Source organism: Alligator sinensis, unplaced genomic scaffold (genome assembly GCF_000455745.1).
Source record: "Alligator sinensis unplaced genomic scaffold, ASM45574v1 scaffold264_1, whole genome shotgun sequence".
Lineage (NCBI taxonomy): Eukaryota > Metazoa > Chordata > Crocodylia > Alligatoridae > Alligator > Alligator sinensis.
Genome location: NW_005841831.1, coordinates 4,721,468 through 4,740,886, shown reverse-complemented (window position 1 = coordinate 4,740,886; position 19,419 = coordinate 4,721,468). Strand labels below are relative to the sequence as shown.

Here is a 19,419-nt window from a genome sequence, read left to right as displayed (position 1 = left end):
CCCCCCAGTCTCCCCAGACGAGCCACTTGCACCCCTGCCCCAAGCCCTGCCCTGCAGCACCTGCCTCAGCCCCAGCCCCACTCTCCCTCACCACAGGGGCCTTCATCTTCCCCCCACATACCCCTTCCATCCCACCACCCCTTCCCCCACACAGACTTACCAGCCTGACACTGCTCTCCAAGCCACCGGGCTATGCTCCTGGCCCCGTGCATGATGTGGCTATGTGCGTGCACAGGCCATTTATCGGCCATGTTATTGGTCACATCAGGCAAAAAAAGCCAATTTCCAATACTGTCAATTTTCCCTATATTGGTGCCAATCCAATATGGGACTGATGTATCAGTGCACTTCTAGCCCAATGACAACCCCAAGGACAGCCAAGGACAGAGCAGCATGCTGATTGGCTGTCTGGAGGACTAACCCCTTTTTCCCAGACCCCCACATGCTTAGACTTTTTCTGCAAAGCCATGGTGCTGTCATGGGTGGACCCAGTATTTTGTAAAGGGGGTATGGATGCTGCAGGAATGGCTGCACCCCCATTCACCACTCCCCTGCCCACCAGAATTGGCAGACTACGCTGGAAGAGCAGTAGCTGGGGATTGTATTTAAATTCCTGAAACAAGAACCTCTATATGTCTTCTCCCATTTCCCCCATAACCTGCCCACCTCCCCAGACCCTCTTTCTGAGCCTGGAATGGATCCAAACCAGCCTCACGGTCTTCATTCCAGCAAAGGCTCCAGCTGTGCACTTCCTTATCCTCCAGGACAAGTCATAGCTTACCATTACCTCTGCAGACTGCTTTTGGGGATGGGGAGCAGTGCAATGAAGGATAGTGGAGGAGGTTACAACAATTTTGGGTCTGGTAGTTGTGAAATTTTAATCTCATTAAGTGTGTGACTGCAGTACAATGAGACACAGACCCAGAATATGAGACATGTCAAGATTTTATTTAAAGGGCTAGGTTGCTTCCCAGGTGAATATACAATTCAGATAAATAAGCAAGTGCCACCCATTAGTCAGGTGTGCAGAAAACTGTTCTTTTGCTCTCCGCGATAGACCGAAGGTGGAGTTAGCAAGAATGGGAAATTTACAAGTGGTACAAGGGACACAGAAAATCCAGAACCTTCACAGTGGGTACACCCTGTAGATATTATAGAGAAAAATAACTGACAGTTATGCGTGTGCCTGGATCTGAGAAACCTCAACAAGGCTATCAAATTCTAACATTTTAAATTGCCAAATAGGGAAGGGATTTTGGCTCAATCTGCAAATACATAATTTTTCAGTGAACCGGATGCCTCCTCAGGTTTTTGGCAGTTGAATCACACGGAGGAGAACTCTAAATTATGTACATCTAGTACTCCCTTTGGAAGGTACAGATTTGTGTGTCTACCTTTTCGTGCTGCTTGTGCTCCATAAAACCATACACATGATTTATGAGTATATACCTGATGTGGACATCTCTATGGATGATATCAACCAAAGCTCCACCAAAGAAAAACATGATCACAGGCTCGGGGAGGCTGTTGGAAGCTACTAGAGCTGTCAATTTGAAATTGAATAGAGTGAAGTGCATGCTGGGCATCACAGAACTGATTTTTATAGAGGATCTCATCTCTACTGAAGGAGTGAAACCTGACCACACAAGTATTAAAGCCATTGAAATGATACCACATCTCCAGTAAAAGAAAGCGCAGTGGTTTCTTGGAATATTAAATGATGTGGGTAAATTCAGACCTAAATCATTAGCAAAAACAACACCAGCGAGGATACTCCTCAAGAAAGAAAATGAATTAAGCTAGATTAGAACAAGAATAATTATGGCCTGCTTTGAAGAAAAAGCTGATGCAAAAGGCACTATTTAAATTCTATACACCTAGAAAACCTATTAAAAAATTGTCGGATGTATCCCTCTTAGGTGTTGGTGCACTGATTTTGCAAAAATATACTGACAGTTGGCAACCAATGGCCTTTGCATTTAGTCATTTGCCAAGACAGAAGCCAGATATGCACAGCTTGAGAAGGAGAATATTGTTTATATAATGATACATTATATTATTTGCCTGTGAGAGATTTTACCAATATATTTGTGGACAGACTCTATATGTGGAAACAGACCACAAACCTCTGATAACATTATTTAACAAGCCACTGAAATGATTGCATTTTGAGGATTCAAAGAATGATGCTCAAGCTGCAAAAGGATGATTCAATTTTTACAGTAAGTAATTTGTATTTATTGCTGATGTATTCTCTAGAGCTGTACATCCAGCTATGGAATCAGAAAAGACCTTTGACACAGAGGTTCAAGCTTATATAAACTTAATTGTCAAGTTACTTCCTTTATCAGATATGAAACTGCAGCAAATAAAAATAGAAACAGAAAAAGACAATTTACTGGGTCACTTGAAAGAAATTACAGTTAAATCTTGGCCAGAGTACAAAAGCGATTACTGTACTGGAATTACAGGTATGAACTTCTAATGGTAGAATGGATACCTTTAAAGACAGTAAGTTGATGGTACCAAGGAGCCTTTGAAAGAAAATGCTGCAGCAGCTCTAGGATTGTAACAGAAAGAAATGTAAGGAATTACCCTGAAGCTAGTAGTCTGGTAGAAGGTGGGGAAGAATTACAGCCTTAAGAAAGAGGGACACTAAAGCCTGAGCACAGGGCTTAAAAAGACATAGTTACCCTGGGGAAGGGAAATGTATTTTCTTTTTGTTGTGAGAGCTGAGGCGGCTTGGTTTTGTTCAGTTAACCCGGAGGACCAGGGAGGGCTAGCAAAGGGGTGAAGAGGTCCCTGCAGGAGCCAGGACGGGATCCAATATAAAGAAAGAAAGCAACAGAGGGTGGAAGAGTATGGAGGAAAAGGGGCTTGAGAAGGCTTAGTGAGCAGTAAAGCCAGAGTGAGCCTGGAGAAATGCAAAGCACACCAAGAGAAGCAAGATGGTTGGAGACAGTGGAGCAAGGAGGCCTAACAACTGTTATCCAAACTGAAGGCAAGAGAACAGAAATTGAGAGAGAACCGAGTACCACGTTAACATCCTCGTGAGCTGTAAGCATCTTCCCTTCTTAATTAATACCTAATAGGAATTATATTGTGTGGTGGGCACTACAAAGCAGCTGAACCTTGTGGAAGATGAGCTCCAGGGTGGGAAGAAAGACTGGAGTGGTGCCCAACTTGTAACTGCCTTCTGCATTTTGTAGGAGACTATCTAATTATGGAAGGTGCAGAGAAAGCTAAATTATTTATTGCCTCTTTTACTTAAGTTTTCATAAATAAGGTCAGCTACCTGATGATAAGCATAGTTGGCAGTGAAGGTAGGGAAGGAGACAAACCACCTAGGGTAGTGGCAGAGCAAGTCAGGGATTACTTAGACAATGTAGATGCTTTCAGTGGTATAAAAATCCCATTTTCCAAATGGGATAGTGAAGGAATTAGTTGAGATAACTTCAGTTACTAGTTGCCTCTAAGAATTTGTGAAGGTTAGGTGAGGCCCCAGATGACTGAAAAAAGGAAAGTTTAGTTTCCATCTTTAAAAGAGAAAGAAGAAGGATCTGGAGAATTAGTCAGCCTGACCTAGATACCTGAAAAGACCATAAAGCCGTTCCTCAAGGATTCTATTGTAAAGCACCTAGAGAAATCACCAAGAGCAAGTCATGACTGACCAGCTTTATTTTGTTCTATAATAATGTGACAGGCCGGATGCAGGAAGAACAGTGAATGTGATATACCTTGGTTTGGCAGGGCTTTTGACATGGTCTCCCACAACATTCTCATTAACAAGCTAAGGAAATAGAAACTAGACAAAAGTCCTGTAAGGTGGGTACATAACGGGCTAGATCATCATGATCAATGAGTAGTGATGAATGGCTCAATGTCTAGCTGGGAGGAGGGCTCTTCACTGGATTCAATACTGTTTAACTCTTTGATGGTTTCGATGATAGGCTGGAGTACATGCTTAGCAAATCTGCAGATGGCATCAAATTGGGTCAATTTGCAGAAACACTAGAGAGTAGAACTAGGATTCAGAATGACCTGGACAGACTGGAGGAATGGTCTGCAGTCAGTCAATTAGAACTCAACAGGACAAGTGCAAAGTCCTGCACTAGGGATGGAATAATTGCATACACAAATATAGACTGGGGTATGATAGACTAGGCCAGGGGTTGTCAACCAGGGGTACATGTACCCTCGGGGGTACTTGGAAAGGGGCTAGGGGGTACATGCAGGTGGGTGGGGACAGAGTGCTACCACCCACCACCCCATGCCACTGCTTCCCAGGAGCAGGGGTGGGGGGTGAGGGCAGCAGCTCCCCTCTGCAGGCTGCACAGGTGTTGTCTGGCTGGACAGACATGGCGGAAAATGGGACACACACACACACACACACACACACACACACACACACACACACACACACACACACACACACACACAGAGGGAAGCTTACATGCACCAGCCACTGCTGCCAGCCACTACTCTGCGCCGTTGCTGCTGCCACCACCACCGCATGCAAGCCCCTTCTCCCCTACCTCCTAGAAGGGGTACACTCCTTTAAAAAAGGCTGAAAACCCTTGGACTAGGCTATGATACTGCTGAAAAGGACCCAGGGGTTACAGTAGATCATAAGCGAAATGTGAGTGAATAGTGTGTTCTTGTTACACAAAAAACCCAACAGCATACTGGGTTGTATTAACAGACTTCATTTTGGAAGTCAAAGGAAGTGATTCTTCCATTCTGGTCAGCATTGGTGAGGCCCCACCTTGAGTACTGTGGCAATGTACTGGAGGTTTGGACCTTCTATCCTCACAACACCTGTTGCTGCACCAGGGCCAAGGTTCATTTCTGAAGAGTCCCTTTAAAGATGGGCTCCATTGTGCTTTTCAACACAGAGGTGAGCCTTGTTGCCTTTTCCAGACCTTCCTAACCCCTGCTGATGCACTGGCTGGCACTCTATTCAGCACTCACCTGGAACACCGCGCCCAGTTTAGGGCATCTTCAAGAAAGATGTGAACAAATCAGAAAGAGTCCAGGAGAGAGTCACAAAAATGATTAGGGGTCTGGGAAGCAAGACTCATGAGGAAAAGCTAAAGAACTAGGGTTATTCAGTTTGGAGAAGAGCGAAGGGCTTTCCTCTGTAGCCATAGGAGACAGGACTTGGAGCAGTGGCCTCAAAATCCAGCAGAGGAAATCTAGGCTGTAGATTAGGAGGAAGTTACTATGATGGTGGTCAAACTTTGGAATAGGATACCTAGAGAAATTGTGGAATCTCCATCCTTACTAATTTTCAAGAGCAAGATTGGACAGACACTTGACTGTAATGGTTTAGTTGGGGACAATCCTGTCTCCAGCAGGGGCTGGACTGGATGAACTTGTGAGATCTCTTCCATCCCTACTTTCCTATGATCTTATGGACGGTCCTTGGCTCAGCTCGTTTATTTCTACTGAGAGGAAAATGCAAGTTCTGTGAGCTAACAGTTAAGAACAAATCTGGAACAAACTCAAAATCTAAAAATCTTAGATGAGTAGGAGATGGTGAGCTTTGTATTATGCAGAATTCTGAGATAATGGGGAGGGAGTGAATTATTAAGCAAATTTTATAGAGAGTTGAAGAAACCATATGGCTTAAAAATCAACCAAACTGTAAAGTAACCATCAGAGACAGAAAAAAAGAAAGAAAGACGATTTCTCTGTGGCCATTGATTTGGGCTAAGGAACACTGCAGATGGACAAAATGTATATGTCTTTATGTATAAATAAGGGGATTGGATGTATTTTTAAATCTTAAATGTGTTATTTGATAAAGTTGGATTCATTAAATAAATTAAGTTTTAAAAACTGAGGACTTTCACTTCATCTTCCCATTGGAAGTGGCTCTTAACCAATCTTCCTTGTCCCAATGGATCATAGATATGAGAGGATATTCTTCCAGAAGATAAATCTCAGATCCTTGAAGAGTTAAAGTTCATCACTGTTGCTTTGTATCTCAGTTCACATGAACACGGCAGCTTTGGGCATGAGTGTTAAGAACTCAGAATGGTTCACCCTACTAACTGTTAGGTGCTATATTAACTCTAGAAAAAGCATCAACACACTCTTTATTGGTAGCCTTTAGCAGTTCATTACAGAAGTCTAACCTAGAGGAAGTAAAGGCATGCCTTATTTTATTCAGCTTTTTTTACTTACATAAATCAGATACCAGTGGTGACCCTATATTTGGAAACATTTCAAGTCTGCCACACAAACTTATCTGGCAGTCCTCTGGCTGATACTACCAAATCACTATTAATGAGTATAAATATCTTTTCCTATTTTCAATGTGGTAAATAATGTTTCCCTGTTACCAGCTGCAAAGATTTTCCAAAATAGAGAAACCATGAATTTATGTGGCACCTAAACCATGTTCCCCACCCTGTTCTACTTCCTTTGCTAGGGGGAATTTCACTATTAAGCAATCCAGGGTTAGCCTATGAGACTGAAGTGTCCCATGATTTGCAACAGTCTGCCACCTACAGAAAAGCCAGCTCTCTGTGGGCCCATACAGAATATAGCCATATTCTTTGGGGCAGGAGCACTTTTACCCTTGACTCAGTGCTTGAGCTTACACCTCAAGCTGTATCCAGCAGTTCTGCCTTAAAGTTCCAAGTTTCACTCATCTCATAGCATCTTGAGGAACACCCGAGTCTCAGTCCCTGGTTCCAAATTATTCCCCACTCAGCCCTTTTTAACCTGGTGCACTATGAAAAGGACAGTTAGGTATTGCCAGTTTAAGGTGCTGGATGGAGTTAAAGTTTACGCTCAGTCTACAATACCAGAGATATGCAAGCACCTTAGAGGAATGCAGCAGCTGCTTAACGGCACATAGCAACATTACCTGTTTGAGTAGCAAGACATACAAACAGCACCAGGAGTGAAAATCACATGAATTTTAAGGGGTCTGTTCAGTCATTGATCTGTCTTTCAGATACTCAAGTATTATGTTCCATGGCAGGGGCAAGCTGAGTTGCCCCATGGTGTTGGCATCTCATTATGCTCATACCTACACAGATGAGTCCAGTCTGTGGTGCCAGAACTTGAGATGGGTTAATGGGTATTTCCAGAAATGCTCAGATTTCTGGAGCTCCCTAGAGAAAAAAGTCAATGACATTTTTCCTCACAGACAAACAAAGTGGTTGAGCTGCGCTCAGTTACCTATGAAACTCCTGCTCATAGCAGAAGATGCTTCTACCAGCCCCCAGTGCATTTCAGTTCTTTTTTTTTTTTTTTTTTAGGGAGAGAGGTAGCTGCTGATCTCAGTAATTCCACTGGCTCAGTCAACAGTAGGATCCCATTAGTTTCTGATAGTTGCACCTGGGATGTACGTGAGGGGTATCGTGCCCTCAATCACAATTTCAGTGGTTTGTTTGGAACACTTGCGACTCCCTTTCATGCTTTTAAAATTCTCTGAAAGGTGCTTCCGGAACTTCTTGGTAAGAAAGCAGTAAATGATGGGGTCCAGCACACAGTTGGTACTCAGCAGACACAGAGTCACCTGATGGGCATCATTGAGCTGCTGGCGGAGTGGACAGTTTTCCTTCTGCCACACTTCTAGGACTGTCAAGGTCCAAGGGAGATGGATAAGATGGTGAGGTACAAAGCATATGACAAACACAGCTAGGACTGTGCACACCATCCAAAATGCCCTCTGCTTGACATGGACACTCCGTCGAGGCTGTGCCGATTTGGAAAGCAGTGTCCTGATAATGGTCCCATTAAACCCCAGAATAACCAGGAAAATGATATAGAATATAATGCATATGATCATGTGGATGGCAAGGATGGACATGTTGTCTCCAGTGCTGTCATAGCGCTCAAAACACCGTGTGACATTGCTAGAGCCAATTTTCTCTTCTGTAACACCAGAGCCAAAAAGGTAGTACAAAGTGCTGCCTGCTATCACAATCCAGATAGCTGCTGAGATGTAGATACCCTTTCTTCGGGTGCTGGATTGAACAGCTTTGATTGGCTTGGTCACTGCCTGATATCGGTTGTATGTGATGACTGTCAAGAAGGCTACAGAGCAGTACGTATTAACAAAAAATAACCAGCCTGCCACATTGCACAGAAATCCCGGCATGATCCAGTCCCCTCGGTTATAATAGTAAATGATCCACAGGGGCAGTGTGACCAAGAAGAGCAGGTCAGCTACTGTCAGGTTCACCATGATTATCTTGATTTCATTGAGTTTCCTTGCAGGGTAAACACGGCTGAAAATCCACAGCACATAGCAGTTGGCAATGAAGCCCAGAATGAAGATAACACTGTAGAAGATGGTAAAAAGAGTGTATCGGAACTCTGAGTCTATCTGGCATGAGATGTTATGGGTCATGATTGTGGTAGCATCAGATAAGAGAGCAACAGGTTCATCTTTTGAGAACATTATACCACCAAATTGAGTCCTCCAGTGCAGAATTTCCTGTGCTCTACTTTTCTTCTTAGGCTACAAACATAAAACAAAAAATAAAGTTATGAGGTGAGGGACACCGCCAACCCCAATGCTGCCTCTATGCTTTCAATCTTATCCACTCTGACCGCAGAAGTTCTGCCTCTCCTGCACCCACTTGCACCTTATAGTTTCATAGTAGCTAGGGTCAGGAGGGACCTGAACAGATCATTTAGCCTGACCCCCTGCCACACCTTGATCTCTCCTCTTCTCTAAACATACATCCACCCAGCCCCTCTCCTTCTTCCCCCTCTTCTGTATTATTCCCATTTCATACCTACATACACTTGTTCTCTCACCCAATTTATCTCACCTCTTCAGCATCATGGACAAATACTATCCCACCCACTCCATCATTTTCCTTACCTTGCCTTTCTAGGAAACTGAGAGAGACATCTCTAAAGCATGGGACAGTTTATTCTAACCATGCTGTTGTATTTTTGATACAAAACCCACATGACTTGTGCAGTATCTTGACATCTGCATGGACTACTGCTGGTCACATCATAAGACATTAGGCACCAAATGAGTCATATCCTTTAAGATACAGACTGGGTTGGCATCCTACAAGATTCTGTCCAGCTACTTCCTCTACCCCTCCAGTCTAGCTGCCCTTTATTGGCTCCTGGATCATCTGACCTGCTCTTGCTCTTTATATGAGTTACTTCTTCCCTTTACTCTTTTCCTGTTGAGCAAGCAAAACTGTTGCTACATAAATAACAGAAAGATTTTCATAATTTGCTAACAGCTCTCTGTGTAACAGCACGTCTATAGCAACAGGCCCAGAGAACCTGAGAAAAACATGCTAGAGCCTGTTTCTGAAAAGCCAGGCAAAGGCTGAAGTTGCTGATTTCACCTATTTGTTGGAGGAAGGGATATGTTTGTTAAGGAACAAACTAGGGCAGGGGTCGGCAATGTTTTTGGGCAGGGTACCAAAAAAACCTGCAATCTTGACTTGTAAGATGTTGGCATGCCAGGGGCAGATGGTGGGGGAGCCATGAGGGGCCCAACCCTTGTAATGGCAGTGCAGCCCTTGCCTCTTCCCTACTGCCCTCCCTGAGACACACGTGCCAAGCAAAATGTCTTCACACGCCACACTCTGGCACCTGTGCCAGGGGTTGTCTACCCCTGCACTAGGGTCCTTGGAAAATGGCTTTACTGTATACACTTCCTCTGTTCTTCATCATGAACTAGGAAGGCTGCTGAAGCCTTCCACTGCCTTTTACACTGGCTTTAAGAAAAGGCTCTGGTTAAAGTACCTTCAGACCTGTGGCCTATGTAGAACTCTGGATGGCCACTTTGATTAGGCAGTACCCTCAGTGCTCTGTGAGTTACAGCGGTAGTCCCTTCTCCCCCTAAAATACCTCAAAATTGAAAGCAAGCAAAGATCATCTGCTCCTTTAGCTACCATGCTGCCCTGAGGATTTATGCTTAGTTTCATGGTCACTATGGTCCTCAAGGCCTTTTTTGAGTCTCAAGTTTTCATTATACAACCTCTAATCTTCCAAATATGGCTTACATTCTTTGCACCGGATTCCAAAAGGTGTTGAGGCACAACAATTCTGTGCATCCTCCTACCTAAAATTTAGGGATATGCGTGTGAGCTCACAGACAGAATTCAGAAATTCATACTTATTAGACACCCTATATTCCCTTAACTTGAAAAAAGACATCTAAGCGCCTTTGGTCAGGTTTTGCATTAGCCAGCACATTACAGATGAGGGTGCAGAGGTCAGCCAATAGGAAGTGTGGAAGAGGGGGAAGGCAGAATTGGATCCAGGGGTTGTGCAATGGTGCAATCCCACCCCAACATCTTCCATGGCCACTGCTGTCCTCAGTCGATCCGGGATGGGCCCCAAAGCTGAACAAGGTGGGCCCCAAAGCTGCTCATAATCCACTCCAGCCACAGACTGTGGCTGTACAGGGTTCTCAGCTCAGCAGGAGACAGCAGCAGCAGTAGGCAGATATCTTCTTCCTGCTCCCAGCCACACCCCGAAAGGTCTCCCCCACAAACCAGGAGCATAAGTAGAAGGAGAAACCCACTTACTACTGTCACTGTTGCTGGCTGACTCAGGCACAAGGGGAGTGCCACAGTTGCTCCTGCCCCACTCCAGTAATAGGCTGCAGGGAGTAGCTGCATGGGGAGATTCATAGATGTTAGGGTTGGAAGGGACCTCAATAGATCATCGAGTCCGACCCCCTGCATAGGCAGGAAAGAGGGCTGGGTTTAGATGACCCCAGCTAGATGCCTATCTAACCTCCTCTTGAAGACCCCCAGGGTAGGGGAGAGCACCACCACCCTTGGGAGCCCATTCCAGACCTTGGCCACTAACTGTAAAGAAGTTCATATGGGCTCAGCTACAGACAGTGGGGGTGGAGTGTAGATTAATTGCTCCAGCACTTGCTTCTACCTAGCAGGGGGCACCTGGATGGAGCAGGCACTGGAAGGAGGAACCTGCAAGCCACTGTCATTGTCCCCTGCAGAGACTGGCACCCTGAACAGCTGCTCCCTGCAGCTGGAATGGGACAGGAATGACTCCAAGGCTCTCACATGCTTGGGTCAGCCAGGGACAGTGGCAGTGACAGTGGCTGTGGCAGGAAGGTTCCCCTTGCACCTTTGTGCGCTGGCTCCATTCCTGGCTCCCCAGTAGCTCTCTCTGGTCAAGGACTCCAACCACATCTTGCCCCATTCTCATATGGTCTGAGGGGTGGTATGCTGAACCCCACTTTTATAAACCCTGGATCTATCCACAGGAAGGTGTCTAGCATTCTATTCATCCCCTGAAGTTAAGCAGCGTTGATTCAGCCTCTTGTAGCCCTAGCTCATGCATTGCTGATAGGTTGGAATCTAGTGGCATAAAACCCTGACATGGGCATTAGTACAGAAATTTACTTCTGTTTGAATTGGGCATGAGTTTATGCATCTGATTAATATTATGTGTAGCCTGAATGCTTCTACTGATGATGGCAAAGTAGAACCAGTCCTCTGTTCTTTTCATTCGATTAAGGAGGAAGGCTGTAACCAGCTTTTTTCCACTACTGTGTTATGTCATATTAGTTTTCCCCACACATTTCTCATGTACTTTCCCACTTTTATCTGTTTACATTTTTCCCATAGAGCCTTTCCCCACTTTGAAAAAAGAAATAGCCATACCGGAGTTATAAAAGTATACATGTAAAGTATTAATATTATTGACTTTTGAGAGCCATAACTCCCATATGGTCATTATTTTTCCCAAAGTGGGGAAAGAACTTATGAAAAAAAGTGTAAACAGATAAAAACAGGAAAGTACATGAGAACCTTTAAATTTATGTATGTAAGGAAAGGATATTGCTTAGAGGTTATAAGCTATCTTTTGATGTGAGATATGCCTATTTCATTATTTATCACAGACACTTCTTTGTTTCTTTCTCCATTCAAATGGTTTTTCAAATGCTTCTGAAATATTCAGAGTCTTTCGTTTTGACCTAGAAGATATGAGCCTTAGATCACAGAATCATAGAGAAGTAGGGCTGAAATGGACCTCCATAGGCCATCTAGTCCAACCCTCTGACTGAGGCAGGATCATTTCTATCCAAACCATCCTATAAAAATCCACTGTCTAACCTCTTAGTAACATTACACAGTAAGCCCTGACATAACACAAGACATAAAATCCTAACCTGCCAAGGTAAAGCAGGGGAACCAGGGCAGCCAACATCCTGATGCTGTAGAGGTTGTTGATATACACTCAAGAGATCCCAGGAAGAGAGCCATGCCTCCTTCCTCCTCCCCAGACTGCTACAGAGAAAGGCAAAAACTCCCACAGTCCGTACCAATCTGACTATGGGGTAAAATTCCTTCCCAACCCCAACAATGGCAATCAGTCTGACCCCAACTGGAAGGGCATGACCTTCTAGCCAGGAACCTCCCAGCTCCAAGTGGGAACCAGCATAGCCCAGAAGCATGGGAAATGCCCATAGTAGAACATAGGTATAGCTATACCTAGATCGTCCCTGACCAGTGGCTGTCCAACCTCTTCTTGGACTCTCCATCACTGGAAGTGTTCACAACTTCTCTAGGCAGTCTTTTCCACTGCCTCACTGTTCTAACAGTAAAGAAGTTTTTCCCGGTATCCAGTCTAAACCTACTTTACTGCAACTTCAAGCCATTGATTCATGTCCTATTCTCTGCAGCAAGAGAGAAACAGTATTCTCCTTCTTTTTGGCAGCCTTTCAAGTACTTGAAGACTGCTATGATTTCTCTTCTTAAGCACCTTTTCCACAAACTGAACATACCTAACTCCTTCAGCCTCTCCTCCTATGACTTGCTTCCAAGCCCTTTACCATCTTTGTCGCCCATCTCCGGACCCTCTCAAACTTCTCCACATCCTTTTGACAATGTAGAACCCAAAATTGTACACAGTACTCTAGATGAGGCTTAATTGGTGCTGAGTAGAGAGACATTATTATTTGAATAACACTGGGCCCAATACAGCCCCCTGTGGGAATTTACTCCCATTCTGACAGATTCATTTATAATCGTCAGTAATTTCTATTTATCATTTCCCCTAATACTGGTGGAACTGAAAAAACAATCATTAGCATTGCTAAATGTGAATGTGTCATCCAGGTTTTTTTCCAAATATATTTAACTTGTGCCTTTTATGCATCTTAATGACAGCTGGTCCACTAAACTTGTTAAGTCTAGGTCCATTACCCTCTGGCCTACAGACCAGATTTGGCCCATGGAACTGTGTCATCTGACTTGCAGGGCTCCCCATGAGTCTGGAATTTTTGCACAGGAGGAGTGGTGGCAGCGTTAATTGCTGTTCCTTTGCTACCACATTTCTGGAACCATGAGGAGCTATGTGATCTCGATAACATGGCCCTGCATGCTAGATCATCTCAGCTCATGTGGTTGGGCTGATGTGCAGCCAGATCCAGTTGCACTGGTTGGCCTGGTACACAAGGCCAGGCCAGCACATGGGATTGTAATCATGAACCAAACCCACGTGCCAACTTTATATGGGACCTGGCCTGTGGTGTAACCTAGGCCCATCAGGCCAGAGGGGTGGGCCACTGACCTAGACTAGTGGTGCTCCAGGTTTTGGCCCCATATACCAGATAAGCCTTTAGCAAGGCTTTTGATATGGTCTCCCACAACATTCTTGAAAGCAACCTAAGGAAGTATGGATTGGATGAATGGACTGTTAGGTGGATAGAAAACTGGGTAGACCATTGGGCTCAGAGGGTAGTAATCAATGGCTTGATGCATAGTTGGCAGCTGGTATCAAGAGGTCAGTCTGGGATCCAGTTTTGTTTCATAGATTTCCTAGACATTAGGGCTGGAAGGGACCTTGAAGATCATCAAGTCCAGCCCCCTGCCCCAGGGACAGGAAGTCAGATAGGGGCAAAGGATCCCAGCAAGATAAGCATCCAAACATTTCTTAAATGAGTCCAGAGTAGGTGCCTGCACCACTTCTGGAGGAAGTCTTGTTCAGTACCTTCATCAATGACCTGGAAGAAGAGATGGAGTGGAAGTTTGCAGATGAAACCAAGCTGGGGCAAGTAGTAGATACACTGGAGGATAGGGCTAGGATTCAGAGAGACCATGACAGATTGGAGGATTGGACCAAAAGAAATCTCATGAAGTTCAAAAAGAACAAGTGCAAAGTTCTGCACTTAGGACAGAACAATCGCATGTATAGGCTGGAGGCTGACTGGCTAAGCAGTAGCTCTGCAGAAAAGTCTCTGGGGTTACAGTGGACAATAAGATGAATATGAGACAACAGTGTGCCCCTGTTGTGAAGAAGGCTAATGGCATACTGGACTGCATTAGCAGGAGCATTGCCAGCAGATTGAGGGAAGCGATTCTTCTCCTCTTCCACACTGGTAAGGCCACATCTGGAGTACTATGTTTGGTTTTGCACCTCCTTTCCCCCAACACACACACTACAGAAAGGATGTGGACAAATTGGAGAGAGTTCAGCAGAGGGCAACAAAAATGGTGAGGGAGCTGGGGAACATGATTTATGAGAAGCGGCTGAGGGAATTTGGCTTATTTAATTTGAAGAAGAGAAGATTGAGAGGGGATTTAATAGCAGCAGGAAAAGAATGCCCAGGGAAGTTGTGGACTCTCCTAATCAACTACCTAAAGGGTGGTTTCAAAGAGGATGAACTAAACTGTTCTCAGTGGTGCAAGTGACAGAACAAGGAGCAATGGTCTCAAGTTGCAGCAAGGGAAACTTAAATTAGATATTAGGAAGAACCTTATCACAAGGAGGGTAGTAAAGCACTGGAACAGGTTACCCAGAGAAGTGGTGGAATTTCCATCCTTGGAGGCTTTTAAGACCTAGTTAGACAAAACCTTGTCTGGTACGATATAATTGGGGTTGGTCCTGCTATGAGGACTAGATGACCCCCTGAGGTTCCTTCCAACCCTAATGATTTTCTGTGTTTTCTATGATTCTATAAAATGACATGGATGACATACCAGGATCAAGCTCCAAGGCCTCACACTGCCTCTCTGCCCTTCAGTTTCCTCCAGTGGGATAATATTTACATTTCACAGCACTGGGAAGAAAGAAGATTAAATAAGTTTAAACAGTTTGAAAGCCTCCACTGAAAGTGCTGGAAAAATTCAGTATGATGTTAGTATACTACATTGTTTGAGAGGTTCCTAATTTTCTAGTCCTGATAGCTTAAAACTTGAGCTAACAAAGGGCCTGATCCCGTTGCTGGACCCTTTGTTTGTAAACTCCTTAGAAAACACAACAGGTAATATTATATACTGATCCCAAGAAAAAATTCACTCCACTCACCCTCATCTGTATCTTGTGAGGTTCACTGTAGACACTGAAGACAGAGCAAGGGGGAGGCTGTGCCACAAGCATTCTGGATACCAATGAAATGCCCTGGAGGTACCTCACAGCAGGAGCTGTGCCTAATCACAGCTCAGTCAGTGACACAAGGAGCCACCTGAACTTTCCTCCACAGATTTTTGGCTGACCCAACAAGTGTGTTTACCCTAGATTTGTCTGTGACTCTTCCTAAAGTGTTTACACAAAATCTACTTTCCTCATTGTAGCCTTTTCTGTGCCCCCAGTCACTCTCTGTGCCCATGGACATCTGGTTCTGCCTTATACACTTAGGTTCTTCACTCTCCTTGCAGAATAAGGAAGCTGGATCTGGCTCAGGACCTGTGGCTCTCTCTCTTCTCAAAGAACTCTGAGAAGCTTCCCTGTTATGCCCTTTCTCATGACTTGGGCGATTCATCTGCTGGCCAAGGATGGCTGCGTTCCATCTGCCAGGTCCTGGCACAGCCTTTTCTTGCTTGTTCCATAAAAGGGTGCTAGAGTGCATTCAGTGCTGGCACAGAACTGACTCGGAGTACTTCCAGCTGCTGCTGTATGGCTAGACCAGACTGGACTGCTGTTTGCACCTTTTTATACTAACTCCATTTTCCTTCCTCCTTCTGCACGTGAAGCAATTAGAATGCATGCATCAGAAGAAAGAGGAGACCTTGTGGAACTGGAGTGGGGACTGTACCTATCAGCAACTGGAGTGAGCATGTGCGATGAGCTCATGCTCATGCATGCACATGCTCATGCATGTGGCTCATCAGCCAGGATGAGTGAGGGGTAGTGAAGTGTGAAATGTAGGCAACCAGGGCATGTGGGGATTAATTTGGCCAATCATGTGGCCATAGCAGAACCTTGGTTCTGTACACAGTCCCCTTATTTGGGTGGTGTTTGAGCAGATTGTGCGGAGCTGCCAAGCTGCTACCCTGTCTGCCTCCCAAATTCTTCCCAATCCACAAATCTCCCCTTCCACCCCCAGATTGCTCCCCTGTCACCCCAATTGCCCCCTCTGCCCCCATCAGCCTCTCCATCCCTGGATCACTGCCCTGCTTCCCTGATTCACCTATCCATCTAAGACTGACAAAGGTGCTGGGAGGGGGGCAGTGTTCCCCTTCCCTGCTTGCTCCAGTGATCTCTGCAGACCACACTGCCAGATCAGCCTCCACCATGCCTTGCAACTGAAGGGGAGGCAAAGGAAAAGGTTGGGAGACCAAGGAGCTTCTAGGCAGCTGCAGGGCCTGGTGGGGACTGGATCTGGGTGCATAGGGATGGCACAGGCTACAGGGAGCCTGGGAACAGGCTGAGCGGGGGAACCCCCCTCCTCTCCCACCACTGCTCTCAGGTGGATTGGGATGGCAGGGGAGTGATCTGGGGGCAGGGCATGGGGTGGGGGGTGGATCAGGGGGACCCGATCACAGAATTCACAAGATAGGCATTCACAAGATGCGATTCACAAGATAGGCATTTCCCCATGTGCACACTTGTGGGGCACTCAAATCTTCACCACACCTAACCCCAAACAAAACATAGATGGAGGAAGAAATGACCAAAGATGGTAAAGGGCTTGGAAGCAAGCCATAGGAGGAGAGCCTTTTGTTCATTAGCCTGAGGGTTAGAGCACTTGCCCAGGGCCTGTCAGACCCAAGTTCCATTAACTCTTCATTCTTGGGTATTTTGAATTCACTTCCTCCTCATGGCTTAACAGCATGCCCTCCACAACTGGGTTACCAGGTATTTTGAAGCAAAACTCTCACTCTTCTCTGTGGAAGTCATTCCACTTTGTATAAAACCTTAAGGACTCACTGGGGCAGAGACACACAGCCAGTGATTAGGATACTCTTCAGGCAGGGGCCGATCCAGAGGGATTGCTGGAGTGCAGTTGCATGCTGCACTCCGCTTTCTGTTCTGCCTGCTGCTACCATGGAGTGTTCTGCATATCTTGTTGCGGGGGGGGTGCAGCCACCCTTGCAGTACTAGTCGCTGCTTCTGCACTCCCATTTAAAAAAAATCCTTAAAGCTCCTAAGTCTTCATGAGATGGTTATGGATTCTAGTCCTCTTCAAATGGACTGCATGTTGTATTATTTAAGTCTCTGTTATGAATGTAGCCCTATATAACCACAAACAATACTCTTAATGCCCCATTCAGTGATCGCCAAGCATCTAACAAAGGTCCATTTTCACATGGAGGAATAGAAGCACACACAGAGAAAATGGTTTCTGAGTTTAAATAGTAGAATAATGGAAAAGCTGGTAACTTAGCCCCACAGCCCGATTCCTACTCCAGTACTCTCTCCACAGGGACATGTTACCTCATAAAGAATAGAAATACCATTTAAGTGGTGTGGCTCAAAGCTTGTAGGAATAGAAGCCATGCTAAGAAATACAGGACGACTGCAGTAAAGAATTCCATCCGAATAGTACCATCAAAACTCAGTCCTTACTTACCAGAATCAAGTGGATTCATTGTGATGTCTGTGGTCTCAGGCTTTGTGGAGCAGTGGTCTGCAACATATTTCATTTGGCAAATTCATATCCATGTTCATCCACCTCATCCTGGGGCTGCAAGTGCCCCTCTTGTGTAGTTCATCAGAATTGCAGAAGTAAAAGGATTGTGAGAGCTGCCTGCAAAGTCATTAGAGAACAGGAAATTCATTGTGACAGCATTACCGAGAAAATAAGATGCAGAGGAAAGAAAAAAGCTTAACCACAAGGGAAACCCTGACAGATTATAAAAACAGCACTTCATGGTTCCCAACAACTTTGTTCCTAAAACAGTGAGGTATCACAGGTGTCTTTTGGAGGCCAAGTAGGACTTGACTGCCTGATTCTGGTTGAATGAGAATCAACCATAGCGTTCCATGTATAGCATGTTTAACCAGCTGTTTTTACTTTACAAATCCAAGCAAATTAGAGGCAAAAAAATAGGTTGCTCCATGTAAAGGCTCAGATTTCCAAAGGCAACTGGGCTAGTTCTCTAGGGCAGTCTCCTTTACAACTTTAGCCAGTGGCTGAGAATCCAGCCACTTCAGGTCTACTGCTGTGTAAAGGGATCTTCAGGGGATAGTGAGCCACTATAACAACTCTTCTACCACTACCTCCCAATGACCCACTAAAGAAAGTATGACTGGAGGAAAGAGGACTTGGCCTGAGATGTTGTTATGCCTTGCAATACACACCCATTTGAGCATAGCTGGGGGCAACCTAAAGCAGCCTGAAGACCACTCTGCATTACTCCTATGAACTGGTTTAGTAGGCAGGGCCCCAGGATCAGAGGAGCAGAGGGACGTGTGCCTAGACACCTCCCCTGACGCAACCAGGATCTGACCTAGTAAATCAAAAGTGGTGGTTTCTATCTAGCCATTTTAACCGGGTAGCAATACTCACACACAGGATAATATTAGAGTCTCTCCAGAACAGGCTTCAGGGCAGTGAACTCAAGCTGTCCAAGAGCTCACTATGACTATAGGTCACTGTGGACTAATTCCACAAAGGAATCTGCCTACTAGAATCAACAGTCTCAAATCAGGCATCCAGACTATGTTGTGCATGAGAAGAGTTGGGAACCAATGAATAGGATCTAGCGGCTAACATCCTGAGCAAGGGGTCACCTAAACTGGCCAACAGGAACTGCTGATGACAGAGGCAGGGCCTCTCAGAGTTGTTAGACAGCTAATGCTGAGGTAGAGGGAGGCACCTATATGTACTCAAATCTACTGCTGGAGTTAGATTTGTAAATCAGCTCAGACCTTTCTTAGGAAAACACAAGGAAGTCTTCTTTCCTCCTGTAACAGGCTGTAGGCTGGCAGCTTGGATCAATTAGCTAGACGGCAAGAAGCTACTCAGTAAGGGGCCTCTGTTGGCAGGCAATTAGCAATAATGACTGGAAAAGACTGGCTGACCATAAATAAAAGAACAGGGCTAGGAAGTAAGTGGAAGAGGGGTAAATGGTTGGCTGTTGAGGGAGGAGTCTTTGAAGAAATATTATAGGGTGAGACCTAACTGATACTGGGAGTGTTTCCGTTGGCTTGTTTGATATCTGTAACTGAACCCTATGGTGCAGACTATCCCTGGGGTTTTGAAGCCTGTGTTGC

At 45.2% G+C, this 19,419-nt stretch overlaps 2 protein-coding genes across 7 annotated transcripts in view; both read right to left on the bottom strand.

Annotated features, from left to right (window-relative positions):
* EYA3 (EYA transcriptional coactivator and phosphatase 3) overlaps positions 1 to 17,899 on the bottom strand; it is a 137,601-nt gene extending 119,702 nt beyond the window's left edge. For all 3 annotated transcript variants that reach the window (XM_006014817.3, XM_006014819.3, XM_006014820.3), the window contains exon 1: positions 17,774 to 17,899. The gene's annotated coding sequence lies outside the window, so the exon portion shown is untranslated. The remainder of the gene's footprint in view (positions 1 to 17,773) is intronic.
* Positions 4,229 to 17,908, bottom strand: PTAFR (platelet activating factor receptor). Of its 4 annotated transcripts, XM_025211905.1 has the most exons (4): positions 17,774 to 17,867; positions 10,533 to 10,619; positions 10,005 to 10,063; positions 4,229 to 8,482 (listed from the first exon to the last, which is right to left on the bottom strand). In XM_025211905.1, exons 1-4 carry the CDS (start codon positions 17,844 to 17,846, stop codon positions 7,334 to 7,336), a joined length of 1,368 nt encoding a protein of 455 aa, XP_025067690.1. In that variant the 5' UTR covers positions 17,847 to 17,867; the 3' UTR covers positions 4,229 to 7,333. The 4 variants fall into 4 exon arrangements, with proteins under 4 accessions (XP_025067690.1, XP_025067806.1, XP_014378675.1 ...); XM_025212021.1 differs by lacking the exons at positions 10,005 to 10,063; positions 10,533 to 10,619 and adding an exon at positions 14,961 to 15,040 and having other exon boundaries at positions 17,774 to 17,897; XM_014523189.2 differs by lacking the exons at positions 10,005 to 10,063; positions 17,774 to 17,867 and adding an exon at positions 14,961 to 14,993.
* Between the last annotated feature and the right edge of the window lie 1,511 nt (positions 17,909 to 19,419).